The sequence below is a fragment of the Rhipicephalus microplus genome, chromosome 1, assembly GCF_043290135.1.
Source record: "Rhipicephalus microplus isolate Deutch F79 chromosome 1, USDA_Rmic, whole genome shotgun sequence".
In the NCBI taxonomy this organism is placed as follows: domain Eukaryota; kingdom Metazoa; phylum Arthropoda; class Arachnida; order Ixodida; family Ixodidae; genus Rhipicephalus; species Rhipicephalus microplus.
Genome location: NC_134700.1, coordinates 170,518,699 through 170,527,275, shown reverse-complemented (window position 1 = coordinate 170,527,275; position 8,577 = coordinate 170,518,699). Strand labels below are relative to the sequence as shown.

The window sequence follows — 8,577 nt, the reverse complement described above, 5'->3', positions numbered from 1 at the left end:
ATCAATCAATCAATCAATCAATCAATCAATCAATCGTTCGCTTGTCCAAAACAGTCAAATAGATTTTTTGCATACAAAACCATGTCAATAAAACAAAAGAATCACTGCCATGACCATCCTGAGGTGTGCGGAAATATATTTGCCTCGAGCACCGTCTTACCTAGTTACGCCACTGCCAGCTAGACATATTCGTCAAACCCTCTTACCCTCCTAACATGTGTTCGTCAAGCTGCGATTAACTACTGCCGCTTCATTGTCATTTTCTTTTTAATCATGTTTTCTCCTATAAATGCAGTGGAGCTATAAAACTGAATTGCAATGCGTGCAAAGTACTGAATGGAAAGGGAAAGAGGGGAGGCATGCAACTTTTAACACGCCGTATGAAAAGGCACACAATGTTCTAGAGTCATATGAATTATCATTTTTTTTTCTTTTCTTTTTCACTCTATGCCTTAGTACAGATGTCGGATTGTTGTAAGTGCAGTTACTCATGTTCTAAGCCTCAATTCTCACGCTTCTTTGCTAAGCTTCTTGAATTTTGCGCGCATTCTTCACCAACAGTCACGCACAACATCAGTACGACTTTTTGACATTTCCGTAAAAAAAAATCAAAATATAGTTATCTCTGGCAAACTAGTTTTGATTTTCTGTTTTATTGGCCTTTACCGCGTCTGAAAACTGGCGTTGCAATCGCGACTCTCTGTACTTCAACTGGCAACACTGACGCATGCAGTTTCTTTTTTTGCGTTTTTGTTTCGATTGTTGGTTTCGTTCGCTTGTTGTTTCGCCGGGAGTTTCTGCTTTCCGTTCCAGCGCCTCGGATATGTACCTTTTCGTATTCGCCCCTTGGAGATGACTTACGACTGTCGGCTCAGCGCATCATCGAGAGACGTGAATGAGCATAGCATTTTTGCTGCACCATGTATTCGACGGAAGCGGCCAAAACGATTGTAGGAGACCTGGCGCTCGTCTTCACCATAGTCAACTACGCAAGCGGAATGTGAGTGGCTCAATTTACTGGCTCATAAAAAAAAATCCCGTGATCGTGTAAGACACCTGTTGACGAGCGACGGGTTGCGAACTCGCGCCTGCGCTGCGCTTTACGTGCAACGATAAAGTCCGAACGAGAGATATGTCAGCGAGTCGAATAAATAGTTGTACGGCGCGATTTGCTGCTGTTGTGATCACCGAAGGCGTGCCTCTTGCCGTTTTCGTTTCAGACAAATATGCAGAAAAGTTCGCGAGAAAGGCGGGACCCATGATCTTTCCCCGCTGCCTTTCTTGGCTGGCATGCTTGCGTAAGTGTGTATACTTTGACGTGGCAGTTCGAAAGCGGTACTGTTTGACAGTTTTCTTCTTCTCACTCTCTTGATATTCTCTAGCACGTTCCTCTGGTTCGAGTACGGTGTTATGAAAGGAGACAACATATTGGTGTGGGTGAACTCCATTGGATTTCTGCTGCAGATGATGTTCCTGTGCTATTTCTACTCGTACACAAAAGTCAAAGTGAGTAGGAAGTTCTACTACATTTCCCACCACATGGTGTCTAGTTTTTTGCTGTTATTGCCGCGGCAAGTTCGCCTGAAAAATTATTTTGTGGGTCATAAACAAAAAAGACAGCCTGTGTACTTTGGTACAGGTTAAAAAAGAAGCCCGAGGTATTCAAGTTCAGGAGTACTTACAACAGTGCCATTCCTTATTATGTGATAGCAGGTTGTTTAATACGTTAGAATATTATGAACTGCAGGGATCATGCGCGTATACCTACATGATGTCTGTCTGATCGTATGACGTCCATAGTGTGAACTCTTTCATTCGTGCTACTCAACCAAAGATAAATTTCAACTTTCTGCCTTGCCTGTGTGAGAGACATTGCAGAGCTTTAGCATCCTGTCGTGGCATTTTATCATCTTGTGCATCTTAAGGTATGTGCTTGTTCTCATGCTTATGGTCATGGACAACACCACAGGTGAAAAACTGACCCTGCCTGCGGTTACGTCCCACTTAGTATACTCATCACTTAATCTTACACTCCATAAACACACAGAACTGACATAAAAGTCTAAAAACATAAGAACCTGGCAAGCTGTTCCTTTGCTCCATAAAAGTGCCACTTATAACAGACCAGAAGCAAACATGCAACAGATTTCCAGTATATAGCACGTAAACTAGATGCATCAAAATCGAATGTGTCATCTACAACCGACTCTACTGTACCAACGTATAAAGAGTGCACTCCACACCTTTTTCTGTTATCACTGGTGTGAACAAGTTATGTTCTAATGATGTTGCAACAATGACGATTTTTTGTGTAACATCCCAAAGTTCTGTAATAGAAGTCTTCAATCTTTCCACTTCTGTCAAAAAGAAAATTAAAGACTTGACACATTTAACTCTCATTTGTGCTAATATCGGTTATGTGTCCTTTCTGCCATTTCTGTTGGTCTTGCTGCACCAGTTTTTATACACTTGCATTTTGGGTTGTTAAATGACTGGACACAGATGGGAGCAGAAAAACAAGTGTTGCCAAATAGGAGTGTATTCCAGACTATTTGTCTTTATTGTTCTCGTACAGATTGTATTCCCGACTATTTTTTTATATAAATACTTTGAGTGGTATTCTAGGTTCCCAAAAAGATATTTGTGTACGACTACCTTATGCTGAAATAATATACAATCTTCCAAGAGTAGGTAAAAGGGGCTTCTCAAGGAATAACATAGTATTGATGATGATGCATGAAAAATATTTCTTCCTAGGCCGTTAACTTGTGGCACTCATTGAGTGTGTTCAAAGTTATTCAATATTGCCACCCCATGCGCCTTGTGTTGCTGACACAATTTTGCAGCCGTCACTATGGAAGCAAGGAAGCAGGAATGTGTCACCTAGTGCTACTATATTGCTAAATTACAACAGTGTCAGAATTAAGCTAGCTAACGAAAAGCCCTTGCCCAAAATCCTAGCTAAAGAGAAACAGACAAGCTCTAGATGAGAGAATACGTACGTAAAATAAAATAAAACGAAAGCTTCTAACATATGATGACTTCGACATGAAGCTGCTAATGTACTTGCACGCAAGGTTCCGGACTGTCATCTCAAATGTTCAATGGCTATTAAAAGCTTCCTTATCCAGTATTGAGCTAATAAAAAAAAAAGCCTTATTTATGTGAATAGGACATTGAAATGCTAGGATGCAGGGTATTTAAATTAATGAAAAAGTTGTGAAGCGAGTTTCGCTTATTTAGTCGATTATGTAACTCAATTTTTCATGCTAACAATGTCTGACACATGATGGCAATATATAAAAATTTTGTATTGCAGTAAAAAATGTTATTCAGAAGGCTTGATATCCTTACCTGCTATGGTAGCTCTGTGGCTGCGACGTTTCACCACTAAGCATGGAGTTGCAGTTTCGATCCCCAACTGCAACAGCCACAATCAGTGCAAGCAAAGTGCGATAACAATGGTGGACTTTCCTTTTCTTCTTGCTCGGGAACTGTAGGTGGTGTATAACTTAATTCTAAGTCAATTCAGGGGCCCACTACAAGTTTTTCTTTTCTGAAATAAGGCTGTGATCAGAACCACCAGTTGAAAACATTTAATGTGTGCTCACAACTTCTTCGTTCTGCCAGTTTGCTGTGACAGTTGTTCTTAGCTAAATGAAAGAAACATTGTATTAATAACTAAAGAATATATATATTATATAGTGGGTCTACTTGCAGCCCTCAGGTGGGTGTTTGGATCGATTGGCGTTTATTTTGAATTGTGTACAAAACTGCGCTGCTTTTCTTAAACTATGCATCTTTCGTGAGCTGTGTGTTTCTTATCATTTAAAACTGCACCAGTGTTATCAGCTGACAGCAGGAGCTATCAGAAAGAACCAATGGCAGTAATGTTCGGGATTTTTCTACGAGCACAACTTTCAGAACAATATTGTTGGCTCTTTTGTTGCTTTTAAAACGCACGTGTTGCCACCCTGCGTTGATTTTTTAGGGGTGAAGCTCCTTACGCCATGGGTCCTATGTCCCGTGTCGTCGTAGTAGCCAGTTGCGTTGCATTGCATGTTAATAAAAACGGTGTCACAGCATATTCACTTAGAGAATGATGATGAGTCGGGCGAAGCGTCCATCAGTTAATCTGTCCGTCCGTCTGTCAGCTTTGCCTCACTCATCATTTACCTCATGGATATGCTGTGATTTTTTTACAGTCGTTTGTGACCCATGATTGCAATTTTCAGGCATTGTTCCAGCTATATATATTCAGTGTGGTCAATAATCGAGATTGCCCGTTTTTTTTTCTTTTTTGGCTGCTCTCATCAACAGGGCACCTTGAACTGGAAGATTCTTGTTCTTCTTTTTATGCTGGCCGGAGTCTATTATGAGGTCACTTATTTCATCACCGACAAAGATGTTGCACTGTCCATCCTGGGGATGATGGGCTGTATTGCGGCATTTTTGTTCTTCGCATCACCCCTGTCTAGCCTGGTGAGTAGGTTTAGGCATGCATCTGTTGCTTAGCCTTTAGACTACTTTTCTGAAGCATTCTTTTGACACTGCAGCTTCACGTGGTCCGGACGCAAAGTGTTGAAACTCTCCCATTCCCGCTGATCCTGTCCGCATTTGTTGTGTCGACCTTGTGGACACTGTATGGCTTCATCTGTCAAGATGCATTCATTTATGTGAGTAGCATGCTACTTTTTTTTTTTGTCTCGGAACTTCATTCAGATCAGCTGTCTGGCCATTATGGTTGGTAGTATTTGGCCTTGCTGCCTGGTCTTCAGTATAAGCAGATTTCGTAGCATTTTAAGTTCCAAAGGTTGTAGCTAATGTCGCTGTGAAGTGCCTGCACTTAATTCTCTGAAAGTAATAAGTGCAAGACAGTTTCACGCACAGATGCATTTATCAATTCGAACTTCTGGTCCGAGCCATCGATCACCATTTTAAGGCTTTACAAGCTCATGATTAAGTTCATTTACCTAATTCGTGCTTCCTACACTTATAAGGATGCCAATAACCAAGCTGCCACTTCCTTAATAAAGGCTTCCTGCAGCGCTTTTCCAAGTAGTGATCAAGTGGCTTCATTAAAAGAGCTTATTGTCTCATGAATGGACTGCCACAAAACTTTTTAGAATCTGCCAAGTACAAGCAGAGTCGCAGGGAGTTTTTGTGCGCTTCAAGCGCTTTCTCACTTTTAGTACTAACGAGCATGCTGAAAGCTACGCAGGAAGGAGATTGACAAGAGGCCGGAAGATGCGTCCCTTTTTCAATGTGTGCTATGAGCTTGAGCACTTCCTGTTCGTTTTAGGGGCGAAGCTCCTTAAGGCGTGGGTCGTTCGTTTCCTGTATGTAGTTTGTTTTATTCCTTGGAATGACTGCTGGATGGCAGTACTTGTATATGATGGATGTATGATGAAAAAATGCGAGATGGTGGAACTTGGAAGTTTTCACTAGATGGACAGACAGACGCGGCCAGCAGATGATTCACAGTTTGCCAATAAAACCCTTCGAAGCTTTGCCCCACTCATTATCATTCACTCTGCGGATATGGCGATTTTTTATTTCTTTGAGCATGCGGCTTACTTGCAGTGTGATTGCGGGAGTGCGTGTGGGCACATGGCAGCGATGGTAACTATGCAGCTCACAATTTACCCCCCCCCCCCCTCTTAAAAAAAGCTCCGGAAGGATGGAGGAGGCAGTCCCTAACAGCCGCTTAAGCATAAACGGTCGGCGTTGCGGTCTTGTAATAGTTTATTAACAGCGCAGGTAGTTTCCAAACTACAAACCCCGGTGATATGAATCTCAAGAAAAAGCTAAAATATTTGAATCAACATACTTGCAAAATGGGTTCTCGGACCACTATATACGCCCAAAATGTTTATTTCTGTTGAAAAAACTTTCGGGACAGACGTGGACCAATTAGGGAGGGTGAAGAGGGCTGCCATAGAAACGTGCCTCGAAGTTCCACCATGGTCACAAGAGATAAGATTGACAGGAACTCCTAACGCTTTGTGCCTTTTCTGTGGCTTTATTGCCTTTAATCTACCGCTGCATTAGCCGCATACTTTCAGAGCTCATAGTGGCTATTGATGATCGCGTTGCATGACCACAATTTCATGCACGGAAGTTGCGACAAACAGTCGTGCAGTTTTTACTTTGCGTGCACCTGCTTGCGCACATGCCTTCAAAATGACATCGTTTGTTGCTAGCTGTGTTGTTGTCCACAGCACTTTCGAAAAAGGGCCTCGCTTTGACTGAGTAAGCATTGGATGCACGTGCACCTTCAGTGTTCTGTCGATTTCGTTGTTGCACAAGAATGTGTCAAGAGCGGCCGCACCTTCGTTCACAGAAACTGTGGCAAATGATAACTGCTGTTCTGACAGCGTGTGGTCTGAACGTGCACATACATCCGAAACACCCACCGTGCTACTTTCAGCTGTCGCTCTATGGTTTCGGTACCAAATTTCGTATCACATGGACAAGTGTCCAGAACATCCAAACTTCGGTCTGTTGGACCAAGTAGAATTCGGCCGAGGAATTTCTACTCATCTCATCATCAATTTCGTCATATCATCTGGATTGAGTTTTTGTAAATTTGGTGAGATAATGCACGGAAATTTTGACTTCCAAGAAATTTTTCTGCCAACTGTACAAGTGTAAGCAACGGTCGAAATCAGAAAAACTTGGCATGTGTGAATACACTATCTTGATTAGTTTTCTTTCCTTCTCTACAGCATTCTAGCTGTGGAACAGATGGCATCGCTGATTAAAACTGCTGCCAATTGCATGTCGTGCCAGCCACAAGGCGTTTAGAACATATTGCGTTCTCTAACACACGAGAAGAGACTGACATTAGTAGAAGTTAATGCTGTTGCCATCCTGTCCCTTGAATCATGCAGCAAAACCAAAACCAAGATTTTAGGTGGAAAGAAGGTGCCTAGCGAAAATGCATGGCAAACAGGTGATAAAGGCTACTAAGGTTATATTAGTGATTACAAGTCGCCGTGGATTGCTGCTGTGAAATTCAGACTCATTTTTATGTTAGAATCGCTGCAGATGAGAGCGCAGAATGTCTGAGAGGAACCTCCACATACATTACATTTTCGTCACTTTCACATTCACTGATTTCTTTTGTTTTCTTGCAGACACCAAACATCATGGGTGCCCTGATAACAGCTTGTCAGCTGGCGCTCTTTGTGATCTACCCTTCAGCAAAGCAGTATTGAAAGAATGCAGGAAAAAAGGCCTACAGAAAAGCACAAATATATTTTTTATTTACAATATTATAGAGTGTTCGTGTTCTTTTGTCCACTTCGGTATTTTACAAAATGTGTGCGCACCTTTAAATACAAGTTGCGAACCAAATACACTCCTGTCTTGAGCGACTTCAAATGACAAATGGAATCAACTGTCAAACAAAGAGTCATCATAGCATGTGATGAGAAAAAAATTTGGTGTAAGCAGCACAAATTGCCTTATTTCACTAACATAAGCCTAATCATTTAGGTAACGTACGCTTCTGAAAATGTGCATCATTTTTCAGCCAAGCTGGATGAAAGGATCTTCTCAAAAAGTATAGCAAAAAGATATCTCTGCTCTCCCTCGATGTATGAGCAGCAGCCCAAAGTAAAGAAGCCTCAAAAGAGTAGTGTTAGTTCTGACATCATTCACGTGGGGTGCTATTAATGTGACCTTTCAAATTTTCCAGAGCACGAAACTCTGGAGGTGCATCTTTGTTCTGTACAAAAAAAAAAATCTAGCCATGGTGATCATTTTGTTGTGCTGCAATAAGATTCGTCACCGCTGGACCGCGATTTCCTTGGTGGTGTTGGGGGCACGAAGTCGACAACTTCATCAGGGCCATCGCTGTCGTCCCAGTCCCAATTGTCGTCTTTCCCTATAAAAAAAAAAACATTTAATGCTAGGTTTTACTCATCCGGGCAAAGACTGGTCATTTCATGCTTTGTTCAGTTCCAACAGTGAAAAGTTGTGTGTGACTAAAACGAGTTACCATTTCCATGTTATAAGACCATGAATGCTGCAAAAGGCAAGGTTACAAGTTGCAATACCATGCGACTGAAACAATGACAAAGTTTTCACAAGTATAGTGGCATATTAAAACTAAAAAAAATTCGGAAGTAAAATCAACATGCACAATATGCACAAATTTCAGCGTACGAGGTGGCTTCGTGGCAATGCGAGAATGTAGGTGGCGGCACCAACAGTTCTCTAACAGAAAGTGAGGACTGTGAATGACATGAAGACTAAAAGCACAGCTAGTGAGGCCCATTTCCATTAAGGTGTAAAGTGAACTTGCATGCTTGGAATATGGAGGTAACATGCAGGCTTTTTAATGTGATACCATATAAAAACTCAATGTGCAGAAATTCTGGCGTAGGTAATGGGGGTTAAAAGCGTGAAATCAGCGTCGTCCATGAGCGAGGAGTTGAGCAAAATGCTAACAAAATAAATATTAAATATTACAAGGGAGTTTAATAACGACATTAGGTAGTAGGCAGACAGTCTGTACAGATAGAAATGCTTGAACAGCCCAGCCTCTACAGCTCGTGCACACCGCTTGCG

The 8,577-nt window shown here is 41.7% G+C and overlaps 2 protein-coding genes across 2 annotated transcripts in view; one reads left to right on the top strand and one right to left on the bottom strand.

The window, feature by feature from the left end:
* The first annotated feature begins 739 nt into the window (after positions 1–739).
* Positions 740–7,280, top strand: LOC119178773 (sugar transporter SWEET1-like). The gene is made up of 6 exons (XM_037430018.2): positions 740–1,000; positions 1,221–1,298; positions 1,383–1,506; positions 4,321–4,482; positions 4,557–4,676; positions 7,140–7,280. The coding sequence occupies exons 1-6, from the start codon at positions 921–923 to the stop codon at positions 7,218–7,220; spliced, it is 645 nt and encodes a 214-aa protein (XP_037285915.2). The 5' UTR covers positions 740–920; the 3' UTR covers positions 7,221–7,280.
* LOC119178774 (uncharacterized) overlaps positions 7,246–8,577 on the bottom strand; it is a 55,917-nt gene continuing 54,585 nt past the window's right edge. The window contains exon 12 of the mRNA XM_037430019.2: positions 7,246–7,891. Within this exon, the coding sequence (XP_037285916.2) occupies positions 7,764–7,891 (128 nt within the window). The 3' untranslated portion in view covers positions 7,246–7,763. The remainder of the gene's footprint in view (positions 7,892–8,577) is intronic.